Source organism: Indicator indicator, chromosome 17 (assembly GCF_027791375.1).
Source record: "Indicator indicator isolate 239-I01 chromosome 17, UM_Iind_1.1, whole genome shotgun sequence".
Lineage (NCBI taxonomy): Eukaryota > Metazoa > Chordata > Aves > Piciformes > Indicatoridae > Indicator > Indicator indicator.
The window spans coordinates 6,188,379-6,215,634 of NC_072026.1; the positions used below are offsets into that span (position 1 = coordinate 6,188,379).

Genomic DNA, 27,256 nt, shown 5'->3' on the forward strand with positions numbered 1-27,256 from the left:
TTACTTATTGATCAGTGTCTTGAGGGAGCGTGTCAGCGTGCTCATGACCGTGGCCACCGTGGCTGACTGGTGGGCAAGCTGCTCCGCTGTCTGCTGGTGGCTCAGCGTTCTGGCTGTGGACTCCTCTGCAGCCTTCAGGAGGAAGGTGTAGTTTCTCACCACTTCCTCCACCTTTGTCAGCAGCTCTTGGCGCTGGGACTCGGAGCGCACGACGTACACCAGCCTCACAAACGTCTCGATGAGGCTGCTCAGCACCTGGAAGCTGCTGGTGATGGCAGAGAGCATGTGGGTAGGGCTCTTGTCAACAGCTGCCACGCGGCGGCAGGAGGCCCGGAAGTCCTTGAATTTGAGGGCAAGCTCTTGCTTGTACTCAGCCAGCTGGGAGATGTAGGGTTTGCAGTCCTGGACATCAGGGCTCGTCACACACTGCCTCAGGATAGTCAGGAGCTCGTTGGTGTCCAGCTGCACTTGCAGAAACCCATTGGGAAAGCTGTAGGCATGGCCTCGAAGGGTGTTGATCTTGGCCAGGCTCCCCTCAAAACTGGAGGTCCTTAGATCTATTTCTTGGGTCTGACTGTCAATGGAACTGCTGCAGGCTGTTGCATCTAGGACCTGAAGAGTCCTGCTCATGACTGGGACCATCTGATTGTTCAGCTTCATTCCTGGGAGTATCTGCATGGGGATGGAATAGGACAGCTCATCCTTCTCGCTCCCATCATCTGCAACATCACATTTCCTGTAGTAGAAGCAGTACCGGATGGAGCAGCACTTCTTGTCCTCCATATCTTCATCCTGCAGCTCAGCAAGTCTTGGATACATCTCTTCCTGGACGGAGAACACCGCTGAAGCCTTCTGGTTCTTCTTCTCCTGTGCTAACTGGACGTAGGAAGGGTCAGCTGCGGCAGAGGCTTCCTGGATTTTGCTCTTCAGAACAGGACAAAGGACGGTGGTCTCGGGCTCTTTCTGGGGTCCTTTCTGCTTGGTTGTGTAGATGCTCTGGTAGATGTCTGAGGACAGGGATGCCATATCAGTCTTATCAATCTCACTGACGCTGTAGCGCCGCAGGAGCTTCCTGTAGTGTGGAGCCCCCACGCACTCGCCCCGGGCAGCACAGGTTGCCAAGCAGGACAGGCTGTTCTCTGGCTCCGAGCGGCAGTCTCTGGACTCCAGGCTTGTGGAGCGGATCCGCTTGCCTTTAGAAGGGCTGCTCACACCTGCCAGCCTGATGGCTTCTGCCTGCTTCTGCTCGTCACTAACGTTATCCCTCCCTTGCCTCTCCACCTCTGCTGGCATCAGCAGCTGATTGGGTGGTGGCCTCACCCCCCTACAAATCCGCTTGCAGTCGCAGCTGCGCCTTTGCTCCCTGGACATCCCTGGCACTTTCTGCACAGGACTGCTCCTGAGCTGGCAGCTGCAGCGCCCAGGGGCGGGAGGGTGCAGATACTCCTGTGGTGGGAGGTCACCTTTGCTCTTTGGCTTGAGCAGCTCTTCAAGGAATTCCAGCTCATACTGCTTCACCTTCTGCAGCTGAGCCTGCCTCTCGTCTGTCTCCTTCTTCAGCCGTGTTGGAAATGTTGCAGAGAACAGGTTCCTCAACCTGAAGGGAGCCTTTGGAGCTTTGGGTTTAGCTGGGACATCAGCATCTTGCTGGGTCACCTCCAGGACTTTTTCTGCTTTTTTGGAAGGCACAGTGCTGATCTGCAGGCTCTCAGATCTGGGCACCAGCTGGATTGGCCCTTTGGGTTCCTCACTGGTGTTCCTGAAAGTGCTACTAGGTGATGGAGAGTGCAGATTGCTGCTCTCGGCTTTTAAGCTTTTGGCTGAACTTTCCTGTTGCATTTTCTGTCCTTGGTTTGAAGGAGCTGTATGTTTCTGAAAGATGAGGCTTGTGGCTTCCCCACCTGCCTTCTGAACTGGCTCTCTGCTTGTGGCTTTTCCTGGATCTTCTCTACTCGCTTTTTGCTGGTAGCTTTTAGAGGCAAAAGTCTTACTGGGCATTGTTTCCTCACCCGCTGAGGCGAGGTGTAAAGCTTCAGCCTTGCTGCCATGAGCTTCTTTAGGGCTTGGAGAAACTTCACAGTGCTGCTGTGGAGAAAGCTGCTGCTGCTGCTGCTGCTGACAGTTGCATAATGTCTCTGCAGTTTGTGGACCTCCTTTAAGTTTCAAAGGCTTGCTGCTGGATGATGCACAGCTGCTGGTACCATTCATATTCTTCTCTTCTTTTGAGGCTGCTGCCACTTGGGGAACTGATCCTTTTGCATTAGCCACTTGCTGCAGAGCAGCTGAAATGACGGCTGGACTTACACCACTTTTTTGATCCAGGAGGAGCTTGGAGCTCGGCTGGACCTCTTTGGGTATCTTCTCTTGTGGATCTTGTGCCTGCTCCCTGCTCGGGGCTGCTGCAGCATGCAGAGATACCTCAAAGGCAGCTTTTGTGTGGCCTGCACCTTTGCATTCAGAGCCTGGCACTGGAGACTGGGAGGTCAGCACTGGCTGGACATCCAAGCTGCAGCTCTGCTCAGCGAGCTGCTGCTCCTGCTTACTCTTGCAGTTGGTAAGGTCAGGGCCTTGGTGAGAGAATGCTGCTGGCTTCAGTGAAGGGCTCGGCTCCTGGCGGCTGAGGGGGTAGGGTGAGGTGAGAACAGCCTGGGCAGCACAGCTCTGGATTCGGAAAGGCAAATCCTTTCTGGCCAGGAGGTTTTCTTTGTTGATGTGTTGAGCAAGGAAGTAGGCTGCGTTCTGATGCTGCTTCATAGCAGAGACCATCTCTGAGACATCTGTTAGCTCTGAGGAATTGGTTTCATGGCCAGAATCCAAGGATGACTCAGGAGTGATGGCAGCCAGGACAATAAGACCTGAGGAGGGACACAAAGAAAACCCCACAACAACACTCACACCACACTGGTATGTGCAGGAGAGGGGAACTCCATGAAGTGGGAGGGTCCCAGGAATTCAAGACACAGCTTATCATTGGAGAAACTCCAGAGATTTCGTGTAACTAAGAGTTAATGCTTTTAAGAGAGATGACTCTGAGCTGAGCTGGCTTGCTAGCTTAATTCAACAAGAGCTCTTTGCCCAAGAAAAGTCCTGGGAAGCTTTCCAGTGACAGCAATAGCAGAGCTACTGGGACTTGTCTGGAGCAAAAAGGAAAATCGGGCAACAGCTACTCTGCCATAGTGAGCAGGGCCGCCAAGGCAGGGAGAGGGACAAAGGACTGTGCTGCCGGCAGGCTGGTCCCAGAGACGCCCATCTGACAGCAGGCTTGCCCCGTGAAGGGCTCACATACTGCAAAACGTGGGTGGGAACCTGTGAAGACCAAGGGCTGAAGATACCAGGCATGTGGGGCCACAGCAGGGAGGAACTCAGCTCACAGTACTGCATTAGTAGTGCCTCACCCCAGCATCGTGGCACATGGACCACGGCAGATGCGAGATAACCAAAACACTCCTTCAGCCACTGCCAGGGAGAGGAATCCCACCGCAGCTTCTTAGAAATCTTCTGAGCAGCGGCTTGGCCGTTGCCACAACTTAGTTTTTACCAGAAGCTGCTCCACAATCATGTACCATGGGAAAAAAAGGCTATGAGGGAAAAAGGAAAGTCACAGCGGCTGAAATACCTGCTGTCTGCTGTGGTGGGGGGTGCGGACAATCCTCTGAAGCAGCCAGGGCTTCCAGGGCCTGCAGGGTGGACACCAGAGCATCGTCCAGCTCTTGGGCATGGTCTCGGACCGTCCGCGGCTGCACGCTGTCTATCAGCGTGACCGGGATCTCGTCGTAGAGGATGCTGCAGAGGTGCCGGCCCTGCTCCTGGCTCTGCGCAGCCGCCCGGCGCTTGGGGTCGTCCTCGTCGGAGCTGTTGTCTCGGAAGCCGGGAGGCGGGGCGGCGATGGCGGGGAGCAACGACGTGGTCTCGTCTTCTTCCTCGTCGCTCCCGGGAGGGGGGAGCGACATCAAGTCCACTATATTGTCCCGGCCGCTGCCGGCCTTGCCCCCCTTGCTGGAGGCCAGGCGGCTCTTGATCTTGGCTTGGCAGGACTCACAGTAGAAGTGCGAGGCGTCGGTCCACAGGTGGGTGTCAATGGTGTGTGCCCTGGCCCTGCTCAGGTGCCTGTCTCGGTCAAGGCCATCTGGATCGTACTCCTTAGCTGTCCCATTGTAGCCTTGGCCAGAGCTTTTGGGAGTGGGGTCAGATTTGGTCCTGGGACGAGTTTCCTCAAAAAAAATCAGGTTTTCATTGATATCCGTCCTGCTTTCCCTTTCCTTCCTCTGCTCTCGCATATGCAGGTAGCAAAAGCTGATGAGCTCCGAGTCCGAAACCCTAGTGGCCGGAGCCCCGGCTGCTCCGGCGCTGGCGGCAGAGCCATCCACCAAGCCACTCTCCTTCCTTCCCCCGTGCCCCGCTGCAGCAGGCTGCTGGAGGTTGTGTGCGTTGATGTAATCTAAACCAAAACCACAACAGGCACGTTAGACAGAAGCACCCGGGAGGAGGAGGGGGGAAAAGAGCATGGGAAAGCTCCTGTGCATCCTGCAGAAGCCCCGACATGCTCTCTGTTCTCCAGCCCTTGGTGTGTTGGCCTGCAGTGGGACATGTGTGATTCCTGTGATACAGCCAGGCACTCTGGCTGGTCTTTGGGAAAAATGTCTTCTGACCTCCTCTGGGCCCATCTGCCAGTAATGACTGCAGGAAGAAATGTCCTGCATGTGGCTGATGACAGAATCAGAGAATGGTTTGGAAGGCACCTTCAGAGGTTGAGTCCAACCTCCCTGTAATGAGCAGAGACATCTTCACCTAGACTGCTCAGAGCCCAATCCAGCCTGACTTTGAATGTTTCCAGGCACGGAGCATCTACAACCTCCCTGGGCAACCTGTTCCAGTGTTTCACCCTCATTGTAAAAATGTCTTCCTTGTATATAGCCTGATCCTACCCTCTTCTAGTTTCAAACCATCACCCCTCATCTCGGTGCAGAAGGCTTTTCAGGGTGATGAGCAATGTAGCTTGTCTGACTTTAAGTGACAGACAACACTCAAGTCCCTTGCCCCTCACTGCCTGCAGTCCATGAATTGTTTCTACCTGCCTGACACATACTGGTTCAGGCAAGCTCCAACGGAGCCCTCTGCTTCTGCTATTAACCCTGAGACAGCCTCCCCTTGCTCCCTTCTGCAAGGCAAGCAGCTGAAATATTGGCTGACCTTCTGGCCAGTGGTCCAGCCCTCAGGAGGGGCATCTGTCTGCATTAGAGGGTGAATGGTGCAGCTGTGCTGACAATGAATGCCAGGGGAGATGCAGGCTCCATCTTACGAAGTATAAATTAAATTACATAAATCCTAATTAAATTCATTACTCCAGCAAACTGAACAATTTGTCTTCCCAAACACATGCTTGTATTACCCTGTTCATCACCTGCAATGCTAAAATCCCAATAAAAACATATTTCCCATTAGTGGACATACCAGTACCCAGAGATGGCAGCTCTGTGAGTGAACACAAGGCTGCTGCAGCTGGGGATGTGTTCAGCACTGGGCTGGGGTAGCATGGACTGAAGCAGAGGCTTTCCCAATGCCAAACACCTCTGATAGGTCATGCCAGCAGCCTGCCCTGCTTGGACAGCCTCACTGGCTGCCCACACCAAACCAGGGCTTGTTGCTGAATGTGGCAAAACCCCTAAAATCCATAATCCAACTGCTGGGTGCTCTGGGAGAGGAGGTCCTGACACAGAGTTGAGAGCAAGGTCACTGAGCTGCTTGGCTGAGAGTGGTTGTTGGTGTGAGTGGGGAGAGGAAAGGAGTGGGAGGTAAACAGCCTGTGCAGCTCCAGCACGGCACAACCCTTCCTGGGGAGGGTAAGGATCTGGCATGCAGCTCTGCAGGGAGATGTGGAGAGATGGATCTAACTGACAACATCCAGACAGAGCCTGCATTCCTAAAAATGTCTGCAGTTCAGTGGGAGGTTTCAATGGGCCACAGGGAAGATGGATGTGCACCTCTTCTAGGCACACAGCACGAGCCAGGGCCTGATTTTACGTTGAAGATCCTGGCACAGCCTGTCTGCAGCCTGGCAAGTCAAAACCTGGGCTAACTTGGCTTGTCCCAGTGGGGCTTTCTTATCATTCCTGCAGAGATGTGCTAATGATATCAGTCCTTACTCCCTGTGATCTGCCTAGCTCCTGACAGCTCAGCCTGCAGCCAGAAAGAGACCAGGACTTTGTTTTCTCAATACGCACTAAATTCACTCATCTGGAGGATGTCTGAGTGGCTGGGATGAGTGCACTAGAACTGCAGGGAAACTGTTTTCACTCTGCTGGCCAGAGAGGTGTTCATTGCACTCTTGAGGATAGGCCAGCTAGTAAGAGACTAGCTCTTTGGTATGAAGACCATGAATCTGTTGCTCCATCACTCTCCTACCTGCACTGTGACTTCCTCTGACACTCACTCCAGCCCCACTGGTTTCTTGAGACTGACAAGATAAAGACCTAGTACCCTGCTTTTGGCATAGATTTGGACCATGGCCATGAAGCAAAGTCTCCCAGAGGAAATACACCTCAGGGTCATCACTGTTGCCAGAGTGTGTAAAAGCTCCACCTTTACATGCTGAGCCATCCCCTGAGTGACCACTAACCGTGGGAGCTGCCAACCTCCCTCCAAGCCCTCAGGGGTGTCCTGGGATGCTCTGCACTCCCTACCACATTCTTTGGACTCCCCACAGCTGTGTGCCCCACCTGTCCCTGTAGCACATATCAGGGTGACATGATCCAGGGAGGGACCACTCTGATGATTGCCAGTTAAGGTGGAAACACTGAGAGCAAAATGTGACTAGATGTGTTTCTGCAGGGCACCCAGAGCACAGTGGCAGCGGCCACTAAGAGGTGCAGGTGAAGAAATGAAAGGAAACCACATGTGTATATTTGCACTAACATCCCTTGCCAGGTCCTTCCCTGCATTCATAGAGGTTGCCACGGATGTTTTCCTGATGCCTCTTCTGAGTGTGCCCTCCCACAGGTGCTAAGTCCATGCCCAGGTGCTTTCCTCAGAGGCACCAAGTCCTTCTCCAAGGACCATGTTAGCTCTTGGTACTCCTCTCACTTCTCTCAGTGAATCCCACCTTGAGGAGGCAGTTTTGACACTCTTCCAGCTAACCTGAAGACTTGTCACACCTCTCTGGAGCTGCAGTGTCACTGGGGAGGTCTGGAGGCAACCTTCCAGAGTCAGCTGGATTGGTATTTTGCCCATCTCCAGCCACTGTTCCTGCATTTTATATTTCCCTATGCAAAACATACTCAATGTGAACACTTGCATGGAACACCACCACCTTTGCTTGTTGTTGGCTCTTGTTTGAAATCACTCTTGAGAATCATCAATCATCCTGAGAGTGACCCTCACCTGCAATCCACCCTCAAGGAACAGAGCATCGGTGCCTGGTGGGCAGGACCTGTCTTTATCCGTTCTGGTTTCCTGCTGTGCCCAGACCAGCCCTCTGTTCCCCCCATCAGGCTGGGCACCTGAAAAACTGGGACACCAAAGTTTCCTTCCTGATGTACAAAATCAGCAGAGCAGCCATGCTTGGAGAGCTGCCCCTGCAGCACAGATCCCCACTGATGAAGGCAGCAGCGTCCAAAGGCAGCACGAGCAGAGTCCCTGGCTAAGTGCAGACACTCACATTGCTCTCTGGAGTGAGAATGTCAGCCAAGAAGTGTGTGCTGCATCCCTGCAATGATGCCCAGGCTGTTCTGTGAGGACCCAGCATTTAGCTGGCAGCATTGGAGGTCTTTTTTAAAGAGCACCTCCAGGATCTGCTCAGGGAGCTGCTGGAACACCACCTGCAGTGTTTAGGGCCCAGGCTGACACCACAAGTTACATCTTATCCCAAATGAGGATTTCTGGTTAACAGGGACTCTGCTGGTTCTGCAGGGGGAGTGGGAGCAGAGGGGAGGTGCCAGAGAAACCCCTTTGTAATGCTGCAGAGCTCTGGGCAGAGGGAGGAGGAGGAGGATGGGGAAGGGGCTGGCACAGAAAGCAGAGGCTGAAACATACCTGCCTTGATAATCTGAGGTGGGGGTGGCTGGCTGGGGGCTCTGGAGAATATCATCTTCTTGGAGTCCACCAGGAGACGGCAGTAGCCTGCAATCAGGCAGGCGAAGTTGGTGGCTTCAGGCCACTCCATCAGCAACACCAGCGGCTGGAAGGCAGAAAAGGCAAAGTCTGAGCCCAAGCCATGCACCTCAGGTGACATGGGAGCTGTGCTTCAAGGGGGTTGTGCTGCAGCCCTGCACTGGTGTAACTGGGGAGCTGGCTGACCCTTTTAGCACCCACACAGGAGAACACAGCCAGGTGCACATTCTTGCTCCTGATCACCCAGCAAATCGCTGTGCACAAGGAAGGACCCTGCTGCAGCTGGGACTTCTGCTTGCTGCCTTCCCCAAGGATGATGAGGAAAGTGGAGCCCTACAGGGCACAGCCTGTGAATACCAGGGCCCCCCATGCAGCTGGCTTCTGATGGTGTTATCTGCATGACAACGTTCTAAGCCTACCTGCAAGCACCAATTTCACCACGAGGCTCTGGGGAACTAAGAGAATTTGTGGAGTCTCCAGCCGCCAGAGCCTGTGTTTCACTGCAGGCCTACATTGCCCTCCCTTCAAGTAAGACATTTGCTTCCAGCAAGATGTAGAAGGGGCAAAACTGCATTACAGGCTCTCCCAGCCACCACTCTCAGCCTGTGTATCTTATTTAAGTCTAACCCTTCAGAAAATTAAATTTGTGCTCAGGAGCAGATGGTGTCTTCTTTTTTAGGAGAGCATTTATTTGCACGCTAAAAAAGAGCTTTGCTTTGCTTTAGAGAGAAGGAAAAATCAGATGTGATCTGTGTGCCACTTATCACCTCACTGTGCAGTCTAGTGGCAGACACCATGACTCCCCAGCTCCCTGACTCCTGGCTTGTCCCAGGGAGAAGGTTAGCTAGCTGGAGAAGCTGTTGGGGTGGGATCCACTTTTCCCTGCCCAGTGAGGCAGTGCTAGGATCTGGCTGGGCAGAGCAGCCTGCCCTAGCACAGCTCAGTCAAGTGGTCCATGCTTGGACTGAGCTCCCAGCACTGCTCAAGGTGGATTTGTGAGATGGGAAAAAATGTAATAGTGCCTTCAATAAAGTTAATGCATGGCAGCTCCAGCCATCATCTACCCCCTGTACAATGCACATCTGCCTACAGGACCTTTATACCCAGCTACAGGGCTAATCTGAGGCAACTTGGGGATATTTAACTGCTGCTGTGGCTTGAGCTGCCCATCCAGCCATGCTTGGGCTCCTGCACACTGACAGTCCTCCAGGACTCAGACTTCATTTTCCACATCCAGGGCAAAACAAACCTGTTTTAAAAACCACTTAAGCTTATGCAGTGTGAAAAGCATTAAAGCTATTTTGGTTTTCTTGTTTTATAACCACAGAAGGCTGCTGGTTCCCACTGACCAGCTCTGTGCTCTGCTCAACAACTTGCTTTTTTAAGCCACCTGGCAAAGGAAGTGCCAGCCTGACAGCATATCACACCCTGGACTCTACAATGCAGTAAACCAGGGTGTGAAACCATCATCCCTGAGCTGAGCCATGTGTGATCCCCAAGCCAAACCAGCCTCTGGCAGGGCTGGATTCCTCCTAGGACCAGGGTTAAGAAGTTCCCTCTTTGTCTGCTGTGCAGGAAGAGAAATAACAAGTAGTAACCTGATGTGGAAGAGAAATAACCTGACAAGTGAATGCCTTCTTCTGAGAGGCTCTCTCCCTGCCCACTTCACAAGGTTTTTCCTGCCTCATAGAAAATGGATCTGAGATGACACAGATCAAAGGGAAAGTATCAAGATAGAAAGGAGAGAAGAAATTCTCTCATAGCTTGAAGGAAGCAGGCATGCAGCACTGAGGGGGGGGGGTGGGGGGGTGGTGGTGACACCTCTTAGCCCAGCTCCAGTCTTGACATAAGTGATGAAAGGAAACCATGTGTTCTCATTCTGACATATGAAGCATCCTTAAAACAAGTGCCTTCCACGCAGGGCTAAGCCTTCTTGGGCTTTTCAGGCTATCTGTTGAATAAAGAGACATGAATGCATTTCCTTCTCCCTCATGCAGCAGCAAGGGTTTGACTGCTAGCAACAGGAAAGGAAGCAAACACCAAGGGGAGGGAGGCCGTGGCTGCTGAGGAGCCACATGGAGATTAAATGAAGAGGCCAAGGTGGGCTGAGAATTCCCTTTCCAAAGGAAAACCAGGGGGGTAGTTTCCACCATGTGCAAGTCACACACCAAAGATTCACAGCTAGCTCTTGGAGACACCAAAGCTGAGTGGCACAGTCGTGGATGGACCTTCACTGCCTCCCTGCCTGTGCTTGCTGTTCAGTCCTGGTACTCCAGCTGGGTACCAGCATCTTTGAGACCCAGCCCTGTTTCCATCTTTTCTTAGATACTTCTGCTTCAGGATCCTTCCATCCATCAGAGATGGGCTGGCAAGAAGCAGCTCCTGGGTCAGACCTCTTGAAGGGAGACAGGATCACCTCAACTGGTGTTTCTTGCCTACAAATAAAATGCACACAATGCACCAAGATGCCTCTGGTGAGTTTCTAGGCACAGCCTAAAAGTACCACAATGTCCTGAGCTCCCTGCCAGGTCTGACCCAGCCCAGACTCCAGGCTGGCTTCCAGCAATGGCATGCTGGGGTTAATTGCAGGTCTCTCTCTAAATGAGGAACCTTAATAGAGCTTTGGGAGGGGTTTGAGAAACCTGAGAGTTCTTCTCCAATTATCAAGCGTTCAAATATTGTTATTAGGGATTAAATCACTTCAAGGGCAGCTTGAAGCCATCCACTGAGCTCCTCATGTCCCAGGGACCAGCACTGCAGGGGTTCCATGTCCTGCTGATAGATTCTTGGCTGTTTGAAAAGACAGTGGACCTCAACAAAGCTCTTCCAGTCAAGCTGTGTGTCTCCCCTGGCTTTGGTGGCTTCTCTGCTGCTGCCTAACAGGGGTCTAGCCGTAACCCTCTCTCACATGGGGTTACAAGGCTGAATCTCTCTCTTCCACCCACCTAGGTAATTTTGCTGAGATTGCAGCAGCTCAGCTGCCTTTGACACTTAGACCCTGCTGCCATACCTCCCTGAAAGTGGCAAACAGATCTGAAAGTAATTTGCCTTGTTTCCTTGGGCACTCAGGCTGCAAAGAGGAGGTGTCAGGGATGGCAGCTAACAGAAGTGTTGTTTTTAGACATCAGCAGTTTTGGTCACCCTGCTCCATGCAGGCAAGGCAAATGAGGTCTCACAGCGACAGCCAGGCACAGGTGAGCTGAGCAAACATTGACTTTCTGAACTGCTGCATGGACATTTCCCAACTAATGTTACTAAGGGGTTTAGATGGTAGATTCAGGGCAGGATTGCAGAGAGATGCTCTAAGTAACAAGAGCACAAGACTGCAGTCTGTGCCTGGGGCTTCCTTGTGACACCTGTCTTATGGTGAAAGGCACTGACCTCCTTTCCTTTGTGAACACCCTGCAAAGAGCACTGAGGACTTGTGTCTGTGGTCAGCATTAGCCTAGTCCCCAAGGAGCTGTGCTTCATGTAACACCCCTGCCTCCCCCTGCAAGTTTTTCAGCTCACTACTCAATGACAATAGACCTGACAAAAGGGCAGCAACCTGGAGGAGTGTGAATCTTCATCAGTTTTCCAAACCTGGTGGTGCAGTAGAGCAAAGAGACTTGTGTGAGCAGCTGGAAGGCAGATAAGGAGGCAGCAGGAGCAAAACTGGTTGTTTGGAGTGTGTGAAGGAAATTTTATGGCCAAGGTTATGCTTGAGGATCTTCACAGACCTCACATTTAAATTAATTTATGATCCAGTTCCTCTAAGACCTGCTCCCTGCCCTGCTGGCACTGATTTTTGTGGAAGCAGCCACAAAATGCAGGACCTCTCTCTCATGAGATGGTGTTAATGAACAATGGGGACAAGTTATTTCCTAGGATAATTCTCTGGTTATCCTCCCTCAGTGCACTGATGGCATGTCTCATGCCAACCAGCCCATCCTCTTCCTCTTCCTCACGGGCACATTCTTGCTGTAACAGAGTTGAGGGCTCACACCTTGATGGCCCCAGGGGCTCTGCTTCCCTGGGATGCCAGAGCAGAACTGTCCATTTGATTCTTGTCAGGGCAGCAGCACTTTTAGGGTGAAAGCAAACTTACTGGGATAATCCCACTGCTCTAAAACTGCCAAGCAGCAGATTCCCAGCGGGATGCACAGGTAAAGGTTCATCTCTGACCTGTAATTTGCCAGCAAGAAAAGAAGCAAATCTTCAAGAGAACCAGCCCGAAATTATTGATGTTCTGATCTTTCACTCACATTGTTTTTCTAGATTTTTCTAGTCCTAATGAGAAAAGGACTTGGTTTTTTTTTTCCACTTAAAATTTCCTGCTTGGCAACCATTCTCTCTGGAAAGCAAAACAAAACACATTTATACTGGATATAAGAGAGGAGTTTTCCATTAGCTTATTAAGGATGTAGGGCTTTTTCTATTATGCCCTGCCTTTAAATCAAACCTCCTTTTGGAGGATATTCTCTTGTTCAGACAAAGGTGAAGGTTTCATAAAGGAATGTCTGAAGGGAATTTTATGGCCAAGGTTATGCTGGAGGATCTTAACAGTCTTCATATTTAAATTAATTTATGAGCCAATCTACCTGTGCTATAACCCTTAAGCTTCTGTGCATTTCCTTTTAATCTCTCCCCTTTATCATGGACTTTGGGTCTTACCTTGCTTCCTTTAATGTAGTGCAGCAGAAAGCTTGGGGCTGAATTTGCATAATTTATGCCCCCTGGTTTTACTTGAGGTGCACTGCTAAGTTTATATTTAATAATATAGGCATCCAGGCCTAATGAGACAGCAGTCAATTTTTCACTTGTACATTGACCTTTCCTTCCTTCCCTTTAAGCATTATTAACTCAGTTCTATCAATACCAGGCTGCTTGTGATTAGGACCATTATTTCCCAGATGTTGATCAATAAACCTCCTGCCTTTGTTAGCAGCAGATCTTCAGGTTTCTGCAGCAGTGTCTCCTTCCTTTAGGTTTGAGCAGCTGCCACCTCTGACAGCTGAACACCATCCCTCCTCCCTGCATGGTCCCACCAAATGTTAGAGTGGATGGACAGCTACCTCTCTAGGCTGAAAACTTGATGGTGTCTCCTCCTCTTTGCTTTGATGGTGGTGCTGTGTCCCAGGGAAGGTGCAGGTCCAGTCTACATCTCCTCATCATGGTGCAGCTGCCAGCTGCTCAAAGGGCTCCAGTTCTTTGCTGGCATTTCTAATAACCAAAGCCTGCTGGTGCTTTTGGCATCCTCCACATTTCCTAGCTATTGAAGCAACTCCACAGAACCACAGAAACATTCAGGTTGGAAAAGACCCTCAGGATCACCAACTTCTCAGGACTCCTAAGGTTGCAGCATCACCAGGCTGCACTTGCAGCACTGGGTGCCTCAGGTCTACTCTTTGGTTGCTTAGGTTTATGTTTGCTTGTTTTAAAAAATAAACAAATCAAATTTGGCTTTGAAACTTTGGCTTGGAAACTAATCCTCTCCACATGCTGTCTGACTCTTGTGTACCTGAGCTGGCTCCTATTCTGGGTGCTGTGGATGGCACTGGGGCTGGCTCCACATGCTGGGATGTGCTTTGCTTTACATCCCGCTGGAAAGGTTCTGTGAGGAAGGCAAACTTCATCTACCACTCTCACCCCAGGTACTGAGCCACAAGAAGTTTCTCAATCCCTCCCTCTCTCCCATGAGATGAAGTGTTTCAGAGTGGCTTAATGCAAATAAAGATGAATTTCAGCTTAGGGAACCAGAGCCTTTAGGTCCATCATCACTCCCAAGCCTCACTCTTCATGTAGAAGAAATCTGGTGGGTTTCAGCCAGTGCTTTCACAAATGAGAGTAATGCTGGCTTCACCTGCCCTCCTCAGTGTGGTGGACTTCCCACCATTTTCAGGCTACCATTTGGCAAATGCACGTATGGCACTCACAGCACCTCCCTGCCACACTCTGCTGGGGGAAGTACCACTGGGCTCAGGGCCAGCTGTGGCCACACCAGCAGCTGCTGCCACCAGCTGTGGCAAAGGGGTCACCATCCCATCACCAGTGAGAAGGAGGGGTGGGTGGCAGGCAGGACTTGGCTCCTTCCAGCAGGGAGAGGGGAAGGCTGCACCCTGGCCAGGCATGGTAGCTGTTCATGGCCACGGCAGGCTGGAAGCACGCCGAGGCTGCTGGCACACACACACCACTAGCCAGAGCCCAGGCACAGCAGCAGCCAGGGACATTGCTGAATTAATTTTCCCTTTGTTTTCCTCTGTTGAATCTCGAGCTGGGCTGAAGTGCCAGCTGGCTGCAGGCCCTGCTGGGAGATGTGAAGTCAATTACCCTGATGCCTTTGATTGAATTGCGCTTGGCCAGCGGCCAGCCCCTGTGGGCTCCTGCCCGGCAGCTTGGCATAGGGACCGGGCACAGCCCGGGACAGCTCCTCTGTTAAATTGCAGATGCTTGTCCTGGCTGCTCCTTGAGTGTTCCTCTTTCATTCCTATTCAAAGGGCTTCAGCAGCTTTTTTGCTGGTGTCAAGACTGTTAATAGCAAAAAGCCCAGTGGCATGTAGCAGCACAGATCAGAAAGGAGAAATGCTCCCTTTGAAAAGGCATTTCAGCAAGAACAAAACCTTTGCCTCTGCAGGAGCTGTGGAGCTGCACAGCCAGGGGTGTGACCTGGTGGAGCCACCCAGCTGGATCTGATGAGACTACAGATCTAAGCAGCTCCCCCCGTGCCTGCTGCACTGGGGAGCTCGGGTAAGCATGGGGAGGTAGCTCCTCTGCTTCCTCTGCATCCCCATCAGCACTGCCAGGCTTGCCCAGATGCTGGGTAGGAGATGCACTACCCTACCCAGGCTGCAGGGAGGTAGAAGAGGACTTTGCAGTCTTTCACAGAGGAAGAGGGGAGATGCATGCCTGGAAGCCCGAATCTGAGCTGGCTCTGAAGTGTTGGCTGCTCTCAAATGCTGGTTCCAGCACTACAGGGCCCCCAGACCAGCTACACTTAATGCATAAAGATCACAAGACACACCATGTGCCACCACCTTGTCCCCAATGAATCTACCAGCTCCAGGATCAATGCTCAAACACCAGCAAGTCCAGGATGCAGGAAGAAGAGCAGAGAAGTGATGGCCCCAGCAGAGATGAAACTTTGCCAGGTGGGAACAACCACACAATCCTGCCAAATGCCACCACCACTGCTGTGCAGCTGGGCAAGCACCATCCTGCCCTCAGCTGCCTGATGTAAACTTTCTCAGTATTTCCAAGCAAACCTGCCCCACTCCCTCTATGACAGGTGAGGCAAAACCTGCTCTTTTCCTCCAAGCAACTCTATCACACATTGCAGGGAATGAAAATCCTTTGTGGATCTAGCAGCAGAGCCTTGGAGGCTTTTGTTCCTTTGTCCTGAGGTTGTGCAGCTCCTCTACAAGGAGTCCTACAGCATTTGCCCCTGCTTTGCCCACTCCCATGGTGGCAAACACCAAAGAAAGCAAAGCAGAGGCACCAGCCCTGGGTTTGTATCTCAAATGGGCTATTTTAAGCAGAAACTTAAGCCCAGGGTGGAAAAGCTCCCAAACAAACCAATTAACTACACTCTCTAAGACAAACACCATTTCTTTTCCTCCTGAACTAGATGCAAACAGTTTACACTCTCCTCAAGCCTGCTTATTACCTGGAAATCCTCCCCAGCTCCTTCCTGGCAGGTACGTCTGGGCTGTGGTTGCGGGCAAGCCATGGAGAAGGACGCTTGGGTGGTGCTGGCTGGTGCAGTTGGGGTGTGCAGACCTCCCAGCTGATGGCTGCTCCATATCCTGACCCCTTTGTTAACCTTTAGGATCAGCTACACAGCACCAAGGAACCTGGCACTCAGACATTCCAAACGGCCTTTCTGCATCAGTCTCTTAATCGTCACTGACCATCTGCTGTTTCCACAGTAACCCAGCGAGCAGTGACAGGCTGCCACCACCCCACTGATTCAGGCTGCCTCACCCACATCCCTGCTGTTACCTGGGGAACACACTGGAGCTGCCCCAGCACCAACATCCTGCAGCACAGCACCAGGCAGCACAGCACAGCGGCCCCAGAGGGAGGCTCCCAGCAGCTCTGCAATCCGCAGGGCTCTGACAGGCTTCCAGGGGCAGCGTGGATTTGAGCCAGGTTCCCAGAGCACTCAGGACACTGCTTCAAGTGGTTTATGACTCATGGTGGAAACAGATTTATTTGCAACCCAGGGCTTTAGCCACTGACACGTTCAGTGCAGGAGAATCCTTGCAGAGAGCAGATTAGCACTGCAGAGTAATGATCTTTCTGACTGCTTCTCTTAGCCTGCCTCATCCATTGCTGTCCTGCATGGGATTAGCACATGCCTCATTTTGGAGCAGACATTCTGGCTTTAAAACTCAGCCCTCTGGATAATGGTTAAATGAAGACAGATTACAGCAGGCACTGCCCTGGGAAGATGCTGTTGAACCTGCTGAGATTCACAAATGGGATGCTTGCTCCACTCTGGGCAGGCAGAAAGGCTTTTGGTGGCTTCCACCAAATTCCAGGCAGCTGCCTGGAATTTCTCAGGCTGGCCATGTGTACGTGCCTGTGAGGTGTATGTGAGCTGCCTTTTCTCCAGCAATTGGGAGGCTGGAAAGAGGGGGACACAAGAGAAAGTTTACTCCTACAGCAGGAAAGGGTTGGTGAAGTTATGGAGTTAATTGCTGCTGCAGAGCACGGCTGAGGGGAGCAGCACTGCAAGATCTGTGGAGAAGCCTCATGGGAATTGCCACCTAATTTATAGCAGATGGACGTCAGCATCACCTCAGCATCCAGCACATCTGCTGCTCCTGCCACCAGTCTCAGCACCAGGAGAGGAATGGCTGCCCTCTGCTATGCCAGGGAGGTGACAGCAGCACCCGTGGGAGCATGCACCACACTGTGAGCTCAGTGTGCTCCCAGGGTGGAGCAGAACTAGTGCCACATGTCTCCCTGCAAAGTGCTTGCAGCTGGTGAGCTGGCCTTCCAGTATCTTAAGGGGGCCTACAAGAAGGCTAATGAGGGACTTTTTAGGGTGTCAGGTAATGATAGGACTGGGGGGAATGGAGCAAAACTAGAAATGGGTAGATTCAGATTGGATGTTAGGAAGAAGTTCTTCCCCATGAGGGTGGTGAGACACTGGCACAGCTTTGCCCAGGGAGGTGGTAGAAGCCTCATCCCTGGAGTTTTTTAAGGCCAGGCTGGATGTGGCTGTGAGCAACCTGATCTGGAGTGATGTGTTCCTGCCCATGGCAGGGGGTGTTGGAACTGGCTGAGCCTTGAGGTCCCTTCCAACCCTAACAATTCTATGATTCTATGTGAGGGGTGGAATGTGCTGTACTCTGAGTGCTCCCAGTGAGCCAGGGGCAGTCAGGTGTGCTTTTGTGACCAGCCTGTTATGGATGTACTAACACTGTGATTTATTTACACATGCAGCCCAGGGGGAACCAGAAGGGTTACTCATCGTGGTTATACCTGCTCTGTAAGCAGCATAGAGGAGACCCAGTGGGCTCCTGCACAGCGCAGGCAGCCAGAGGAGCTGTGCAAGGAGGGCTTCCACCTACCCAGGCTGCAGAAGGTGTGAGGATTTTGAAAGGTAGGAACAGGCACAGCAGGACACCAAGACTTCACCTGGGCAATGACTGACTTCAGTGGGAGGCAGAAGAAGGAACATTACAGATACTGCAGTTTACCAAATACCCACTGAGTTACAAATGCAAAAACCCCAAGGAGACTGTTGGAGGGGTCAGCTGAAGCAGAGGGGATGAGGATGAGTGTGGCTCTGGCAGAGGCTGCTGGGGTGTTACTGCAGTTCAGCAGAGCTACTGGACCAGACACAGTGAGAACAGGAAAACAGACTCGGTGGAATTAATGAGCCTGGTGGGAGGAAGTGCTAAAATCCACTAGGAGAGGAGGCAGCAGAAGAATGCTAAACAAATCCACTGTGATTACATCTGTGAGGCTATGGCTGAAGTAGAGACTGCAAGGAAAGAGCTGCAGAGAGGGCCAAGTCTCAGAGGGTAGGCACCTGGGTCATGGTCAGAGTGGCACCATGCCTGCACTGCACACCCTTGGTGTCAGTCCCTACCTCTATGGCACGAGCAGCCAGACAGGCAGGGGAGATGCCACAGACCCTGTGACCGCAACGTGAAAAGAGCTTTTGAGTCCCTAGAAATCTCCAACGTGCATTTGTGTCCTGAACCTCCTCGAAGGTTAGCCCCAAACCTTCAACCACAGCCTCCACACTAGCCCTGGTGCCTACCTTGGCATCCAGGATGCTTGTCTCCACCCGGGCCACTCCCTGGTTCTCTCTGAACAGCTGGATCTTGCTGACCTTGCTGAACTCTGACAGCACGGTGGTGAGGTTGGTCTTCAGGTCAATGACGTGGCTGATGCCATGCCGGGGTCCCACCAGAAGCGTGGTGGCTGGCTGCTTCTCATCCTGGTATCACAAGCACATGGAGAAAAGAGAGAGAGACAGACAGGGGTAAATAAACACACCCTGGGGCTGCACAGCCTACCCCTGGCTCTCTCTGTGGAGCCAAACCTTGAAGTCTGCAGCTTGGCTGGGTTCCAGATGGCTTTTGCAGGAGCAGCAGGTGAAGCTGGTGCCATGATAGCCCTCCCTGAGCCTGTCTGCAGAACTGGGAACAGGTGTGCAGGATGCCAAGAATATTTAAAAATAAAGCAGAGCTGACTGTCCACATGAAATATTCAAGCTGCTGGTGTCACTACAGAGAGTAAGAACATGTTACAGATCTGCCTGATATGACACTGCCTCTGGGAGAAGGAAAGAGAGGAGGGAGTGAATACAGTTTAGAAAAAAACAGAAAGACTAAAGCCTTGACTGAATACAGAGATCTTTCTTGCTCTGCTCTGTCCATGAAGGATGCTTCAAGCCAGACCTAGAGGGAAAGAGAAGCTGGGCAGACCAGTGCAGAAGAGAATGCTTTTTACCACATCTCCTAGGCTGCCTCAGAATCTTTGTTTTGGTGTCAGAGCTCAAAAATAGGAAAAAAGCAGAGGACCCACACCAGAGGTGAGGTGCCAAATGCTGCACACCCAGGCAGTGTCAGAGGCAGGCTTTGGCTACTCAGCCACAGCCCTGACCAGACACCACATGGTTCTGCCTGCACTGATTTCCCATGCACAGCCCTTTGGGCTGTGAGGTGAGGAGCTCTGAGGGGTGGTGGAAGCAGAGCAGATCAAAGGCTGCAAAGGATGGAACCCGGGATACAAAGCAAGGGAAGCCAGGGAAGTGCTGAGATCTTGGGTGGGGGTAAAAGGAAGGATGGCAGAGGTGACACTTACATGGAGACCCCTGGATGGGAGGTGGAGCGAGAGGGATGGAGAGGTGAGCCAGGCAGCGAGGAGCCTTGGTGGGTCCACCGTTCTCCTCTTTGGCTTGGTGGCTTTCCTCCTGCCATGGAGAAAGTGAGGTGGCTTGGGTGAGGGGTGGAGATGCCTCTGATGGAGATGAGGGAGGAGTGGGCCAAGGCAGTGGCAGTTTCCTGGGAGCTGCCAAGCAGCAGTGGGGATGGATCACTGCTGATGGAGGTGGTAAGGCCAGCCAGGCTGTTCCTTGTGTGGACAAGCAGGGAATGTAGTGGCCTTTGCCAGGGGTGGCCCTCCAGCAAAATGGGTGGCAGGATGTTGCCAGGGTAGGACTGAGCTATAAGCATGTGTCTGAAACTGACTTTGCTGAGCAGGTCAAGTGACTGCCCAAAAGGCTGGCAAGAACAGAGCCGAACCTGAGCCTGTGGAGCTGAAGATCTGACCTCCTGCCAGCACAGGCTGTGAAGGCTTTTCTGGATGGCTTGGAATCCAGCAGGGCAGAGTAAGAGACTGAGGGAAGTGTTTTCTGTGGAAGCTGCATCTTCCCTGGCTCTCCCCTCCAGCACACACTCAGGACCAATGCCAAGCACCTCCCAGCCCATCCTGAATTACCGTACCAGTCCCACTGTGTTGAAGAGGACCCCAGCAAAGGTGGGCAACTCGTTCAGGATCCTCAGGTACTGCAGCTTCGCCTGGGCTGTGGAGACCTGACAAAACACATCACAGAGGTGATCACCACCAGCACCACAGGGAAGAAATGCAAAGGCTGGCACAAATTAGGGAGGTCCCAGGCAGGGGTGTGCAGCACATGGACAGTCAGCTCAGGATGTGGGCTAGGCTGGCAGCAAGCTTTGGGGCTTGACATGGGCTGGAGGCTCTCTGCTCCCCTGCCATCCTGGGCAAATGCTGGGAGGTGACTCAGAGCAGAGGCACAGCCAGGGAGGAGCCCAGATGCTTGATGTACAACACCCTCAGAGTTGTACAACCCTCCTGGGGGACTCAGAATGGCCCTGAGGTGCTCTGAAGGCTGCAGGAACCCAGGCAGTGGCTCAGCAGCCTCCTCCAGAGCTCTACAAGCCCAGAAGCAGAACTAATGATAAACAGAGGCTTAATGGAGGTGTGCTGCTCCAGCCAAGCTGATTGCTACTCTTGGCTGCTCTCATCCAACTGATCCTCACTGCAGTCTCCAAAATCCAGATCAGCTCTTGGAAGTGGATTCAGGAGAGAGACTGGCTGCATGGTTGTCACCCAAGGATTTATTTCCCAGCCAAAGGGACTTAAGAAGCAATAAAAGTTGTTCCACGCAGTCAAGAGACAACAGGATGGCTGGAGCAGCGGGCAGCCCTGAGCCATGGCTGTGCAGGTTGGGCTCACCTTGGTGCTGCCAGACTGGTTCTGGTGGGCTTTGAGCTGCTGCGAGAGGGATTTCCGGAGACTCTTCTCTTTGACCAGCTGCAGGAGCGAGGGGGGCAGGAAGGGCTCCAGGCCCCACTCTTTCCTGTGAGGAGGGAAGCCTGCCTGAGCCGCCAAGCCCGGGACACCTCCGACGGGCAGAGAGGGACAGAAACCACGGGTGCTGCCCGCGAGCATCCTCTTGCCATCAGAGGGAGCTGGAGCCGCACCGGCACTTCCTTGGTACCACAGCCGGAGCTGCGGCAGTCCCCAGTCTGGATGGGATCCCTGGCTGGTGTCACAGCCACCAGCATGGGCTGGAGAACAGAGTGCTGGCAAGCTCTACAGCCAAGCCCAACTCCCACTCAACTTCATGTAAGGTGAAGGGATGGAGGGAAAACCCCCAAATCCCTTTTGGGGTCCTTCTAAGGTGCCACCTCCCTCCTTCCTCTCCATGCAGACTGGGCAAGGCCAGCCTGCACAGATGGACTCTGTATGGATTTAAGACCACTAGGAGCCACAGGAGGGCTGAGCCAGGGCTGCATGGCGTGGTGATGGGCTGAGATTATGCAGCCACAAGCTCCTTACCAAGCCTCCTTGCCTTTGAAGCTAGGTGGAAAAATCAGCTCAGGTTCCCATGGAAATGATCCTGGGTTCACAGCAAATATCCCTGCCAGCACTGGCAAGGCTGCCACGTGCAGCTGGATGTGAGGGTCTTACATGGTCCTGTGGTGGGACCAGGGGTGGCATCTCACTGCTATTGTGCTAGTTTTAGGCTATGCCTTTAACCCACCACAGCTACCAAGCCAGGAGACAGTTCCAGGGGGACTCCTAGGGCATCTCATGCCCAGCACCCTGTGATGTTACTGGGAGCACCCCAGTTACACAGGGGCTGTGAGCAGGAGCACAGGGAGGGGCACAGAGGAGGGCTGTGTGACAGCATGGAGAGAGGGAGGAGGACTCACTCCACATTCTTGAGGGAGACCTTCTGGCTGGGGCGAGTGGCTGAGACGGTGATGTAGATGTGGAGGGCAGCCAGCCCCAGCAGCATCTCTGGCTTAGGGTCTGTGCCGAAGCGCTCTCTGATCACATCGTTGCGGCTCTGCAGGGGGCAGGAGAGGTGTCCTCAGCCACAGGGCACTCACCACCTGAGGGGTGTCTCCACAGGGCCCAGCCTGGGCAGACACATGGGCCATGAGCACCATCAGCTCCTAGGGGTGAGTCCCCTACCTGGATGTAGAGGTACTCGAAGGCTGCAGGATCCCGGCGCAGCAGCTCCACCGGGTCCTTGGGGAAGAAGCTCACACGGAAGAGGCATCTCATGCCATGGTAGTGTGTCCTCTGCACAACCTGTGGTGGGAGCAGGGGGGGATGGTGAGCCTAGGAGCTGTGTATGTTTGCCTGCAGGGCAGGAGACCCCCCACCCCCTGAATGGGGATTTGATTTCTCTCCTCCAGGCACCACTTGATGCCTTCATCCTGGGAACAGCCCCGGCACTCCTTGGTGTGACAACTTTGCTTAGTGCTGCAGGGGTTTATGTTATCAAGGCTAATGCTTCCTCCATGGTCCCCATTTGATCCCTGGTTTTGTGCAGTACCAGCTTCCTGGTTCTCCTGGCCAAGAATGTTCATGAATGCTGTCTACAGCTGTCTAGGCTGGAGCACAGAGCATCTCCACAGTGCTGCCAGGGTGGGATGGTCAGCACCCTGATCATCTCCCTCTTTGGCCACCCTTTGCTACCCTGAGCCCACAGGACTGTGCCAGAGGCAAGGAGAGGCTACATCACCCTTGTCACAAGGGGGTCAAGCCCTGTTCTGGGGAGAGAGGAGCCTGCCTGTGCCCCAGCCACAGGCCATGGCCAACCCAATGGCCTCCCACACCCAGCAGCTTACATGGGCCAGTGGCTGCTTGTCCTGGAGCAGCAGGAACCGGTGGCTCTGCTCCGGGCTGGAATACTCCAGGACCAGGGCAAAGTGCTCGATGTGTCTCAGGGACAGGCGGTCCTGCAGTGTCACCATCACATCCTGCAAACATCACAGACAGGCTTGGGTGTGAGGCACTGGCTCCCTGCCAGAGTGGGTGGCAGCTGGCATCCCACTGAAAGCCCCCTCTTCCCTGGCACCTGGGGCCTGCAGTGCTCAGAAGGGCCACAGGATGGTACCCGGCCACTGCTGGGTGAAGTGACATTGCAGCAGGAGATAACCAGCAATCAAACCCTGGTAACACTGCAATGTTTTGTGGAGGGGTTGGGGGGAGGGTTCAGGGAGCTGGGCCCTGGCAGTGGGACCCACAGGAGCATCCATCCTGGCTGGAGGGCATGTTCACAGCAAGGAGAAAAGTTGGGAATGGGAGAAAGACAGCAAAATCCCAACCCTGCCAGCTGCAAAGTGTGTCACCCCAGGAGGCAGAGGGGCTATCTATCATGTGGTGGCAGCTTGCAGCCAACCAAGCACTGCTGACATTTGTGCAAGGAAGCAGGAGACAAGGAAAAATGGATTGGGCAGGCAGGAGGAGAGACACATCACAGTGCCATGGAGGGGAGCTGAGGGGCCCACCTTCACGGTGGTTCTGCCATCAAACGTGAAGGATTTGATCTGCCCATTCTCCAGGAAAACCTTCAGCACGTTGGGAATGAGGAGGAGAGCTTCTTTCTTCAACATGTCCTGGCACACAGCAGCAGCAGGGAAGGCAAAGAGGATGGGGGAAACAGAGAGACAGAGGGATAGTGGGGAGAGAGAATGAGTGTCAGTGATGGAGCAGTTATGGCATCCTCCTCTTCTCTGGGCTTACACCCAAGAGGTTCCTTTCCCTCACAAATCCAGCACCTCTGCTGAGCCATTGGGAAGCACAGAGCTGGAGCAATTCAGAGCTGCCTGACACATCCACCTCCTCCAGCTCCCAGGGCATCCCACTCTACCCAGCACATCCCAGAGCTGTGCCTGTGCCTGGCAGCCTGTCCTGCCCACCAGCTGGTATCCCAGAGGGGAAGTGATGGTCGAGGTGCCAAGCTCAGAGCCAATCTCCTCTTCCTGACCCTTAGCTCAACCTTGCACATGCCCTGTGCAGGAAGTTGGGTGAAGATTTGATTTTTATTTAGCAAGAAGCATTGCAATCAGATAATTATTTAATTGATTTTGCTTAAAATTAGCAATGACCAGAGGCACTTTACCTGGGTTTTTATTGTTGTTGTTTGATTTTTTTTTCCTATTTAGTTTTTTTGCTGGTTTGTGTGCTGGTTAATTAACCCTTTTTGCAATTAAGAGATAATGGCACTGGGTGGAATGCTACTGCAGCCTAACACCTTCCCCATCCATGGGCTCTCCTCTCAAGCCTTTGGCACCAGGTTGGAAGCCACAGACCTTCCTTAGGGCAGGTGCTGGCACTCCCCAGTCATCCTTGGGCACCCAGGGGGACTCAGATGGGACTAGATGCCCAAGGACAGTTTCTGGGCCTCCATCCAGATGGAGGGGCAGGAGAGGACCACAGCATGTCCCCTCAGCACTGACCCAATGCCCTGATGTGCTCAAGGGCATCTGTCCTGTGGGGTTCCCTGGGCCAGAGGGCTGCTCTCACCCACGGAGCCCAACTGGAGGAAAGGAGCCCTGTGGCCTCCAGTCATCCTGTGCTCTGCAGCCCAGGGGATGCCTCAAGGGGGTGAACCATGGAGGAAGGCAGGGCAGCACTTACTGGGTCTGTCTCCCCGATTGTCACCTGCTCTGAAAATCGAACCTTCACTGGGTTGGACCTGAGCTTCTCCTTCTTGGCTGCGCTGATGAAAGCAGATTTGGGAGACTGGAAAGAGAGCACTGGGTAAATCACCTGCCTGCTCTTGGAGTCATGGTGCAGCAAAAGTCAGACATGGATCCCAGAAAAAGCCTCTCCAAAGCTTGGGTGTGATGAGGAGGAACAGGCAGCAAACCATAAAACAGGAGGCTGTAAAGTGAGTCCCCTTTGCTGTGGTTATACAGTGCTGCAGGCAGGGCCAGAACGATGAGCAGCAGCCCCTGAAGTCAAACCAGCACCCTCAGGGTGATGGGGAAGGCTGCACTCCCAGAAGGCACATGTGCCTGGCAACCCCTGTGCAGGATGAGCCCTGAGACATGAGCCAGGGCTTGCCCAGAGGCTCTGGCACTGGTCTGGCTGGGAGAGACAAGCCCCTCCAATGTGAGTCTCCAGCCAAAGGGAGGAGCCAAGTGACTGGGAGATGGGAGACTGCAGGACCCTAAGCAGCCTTGCAAGATCTGGTGGCAGTGTGAAGAGCTGGGGAGCCTCTACCTGCACTCTACCTACCACCTTCACCTGTGGTATGGAGACCGTGGTGCCACAGAACCCTCTGCATCTGAGAACACCAGTGTCAGCCAAGCAGCCTGTCCTGGGTGGCAGCCATCAAGGGCCAGGAGGAAAAAAAAAAAGCCTTTTTGGAGCCTGACACACCGCCCACTCCTGATGGAGCAGCACTGCATGGTGCCATCTCCTTCCTGGAGAGGAGGGGAGCACAGGGGAGCTCTCACATTCATCTCCTTCACTGACATCAAAGGGCTCAGTAAAGCAGAAATGATGCCCTGCCACCAGCAACGCTGGCATGATGGTTCAGTCTGCTCCAGGGACACAAGTGCCGAGCCCCAGGGCACTGTCTGGTGCCAGCACCCCTGCCAGACACACTGTCTGGTGCTGCAGCCTGGCACTCCCATCTCCCCGGGGACGTCTGAGTCTGTCAGGAATGGCAACATGTCCCTTGCTGCCTCTGGCCTGACAGGTCACTCATCAGACACGCCTGATGCCCTCACAAACTACATGGGTTTGGTGATATGTTCCCTCCCTCCCTCTTGTGAGGAGTTAGCTGTGAGGCCAGGGAGATGTCTGCCTGAGTGCCTACAATGACACTCGTGGGGCTGCAGCAGCTCTCAGACCCTACAGATGGAAGAGCCTTGAGATGGTTGGACTCCAACACCTCAACTGAGCTACCTAAGTGATCCCACAGGGCCTACAGGTATCCCATTTGGGTCTCCCAAAGGGCTCTTAACTCCTGCCAGGGATCCCCTCAGGCTGCCCATGGCCCTGCCAGTCTCACCTGGTGGGTGTGCAGGACCGTGAGGATGATGAAGTCCTTGGCTGTCCTGTGACAGAAAGGAGAAATGAAGGTGGATGGGACCTCACAGCAGTAGATCTCAACATGTGCATTTGGCTACTGGGAGGGAGCACATGCCAACCTCCCCAGCCTGATGGTGGCTGGAACCCGTGCAGACTCCTTGGGATGCTTGGTAACATAGCTCTGGGTGCTTTCCTAGTGCTGCCCACCCCTTGGCCAGGTGGAAACAGGTATGGATCTTGCTCCAAGGCACTCCCCCTGCTCAGGCTGAGGCTTCTTCACACCAGCAGTGACAACCAGTGACAGCAGAGCCTGGGGTGTGCATTGACACCCCAAGGCTCCAGCTGGGGCACAGCAACCTGGCATGAGCCCACTCTGGAGGTGATGAGGGACGAGTGTTGTCCTCACCTGACAAGCTCGATGAATCTCTCTCTGGGGGCTTCACTCACGTCCTCATCATTGATGGCCAAGATCTGGTCTCCTGGCAGGAGTTTATCCTCAGAGGGGCCGCCTGCCGGGAGAGAGGGTCAGGGCCAGCCCAGGCAATCCGAGGCTGTGAGGTGAGGGGGAAGCAGGAGGGTCCCAAGCACCCCAAAATGCCTACCCATGTATGTGGCTGTGGAGGGCACCCCACAGTCCCACCAGTGGGGAGAGGAGCCCGGGGAGGGGTCCCACTAGGGGAAGGTGCTGCTGCTCTTCCTAACACCTTGCAGACGCATCCAGGGATCCCCCTCCTGCCCCCAGCCCGGGGCACAGCCTACCTGCTGCCACTGAGCGCACCACCACCGGCCTCTCGCTGCCAGCCACGAAGCCAAACCCGAGGCGGGGGTGCCGCTGGACCGTCACTTGTCGGAGCGTGTCCGCGGCCAGCTGCCCACATTCCATATCATCGCCGCTGCGCTCCTCCGGCATCACATGGCTGCGCTGCGGAGGGAAGGGGCAGGCTGCAAGGCACCCCGGCCCTCCCCAGCTCCTCTGACACCTCTTAGGGGCAGCCCCACTCCACCTGCCCCCCCGCGCTGCACGTCCCAGCAGCTCCTTGGGACATCCGCGGCCCCCTCCCCGCCTGGGTGTTCCCTTGCATTGCAGAGTGGTGTTGCTCAGTGCCTGTCCTTGCCACGCAGCCAGCAGCTGGGAGGACGGTCATGGAGCTACCCCTCTGTGGTAGTTTCAGGCTGGGCCTGACAAACTTTCCACAGATCTTCAACAGAAAGTGATAGGATGTAAATAAATTGCCACTGGGTGTAAAAGGGAAAATAATGATAAGTTCTAAGTAATCCCATTGGACAGACTACTAACAAAGTTGGTTTGTGTCAGCTAACTTTCTCTTTTTTCAGCTTC

The 27,256-nt window shown here is 53.6% G+C and overlaps 1 protein-coding gene across 1 annotated transcript; it reads right to left on the minus strand.

The window, feature by feature from the left end:
• On the minus strand, positions 1 to 26,827 carry FRMPD3 (FERM and PDZ domain containing 3). The gene is made up of 14 exons (XM_054388771.1): positions 26,677 to 26,827; positions 26,324 to 26,426; positions 25,898 to 25,943; positions 24,514 to 24,618; positions 23,382 to 23,489; positions 22,719 to 22,850; positions 22,057 to 22,176; positions 21,792 to 21,928; positions 20,809 to 20,932; positions 20,052 to 20,141; positions 18,362 to 18,541; positions 8,029 to 8,173; positions 3,617 to 4,438; positions 1 to 2,855 (listed from the first exon to the last, which is right to left on the minus strand). Exons 1-14 carry the CDS (start codon positions 26,825 to 26,827, stop codon positions 1 to 3), a joined length of 5,118 nt encoding a protein of 1,705 aa, XP_054244746.1.
• Between the last annotated feature and the right edge of the window lie 429 nt (positions 26,828 to 27,256).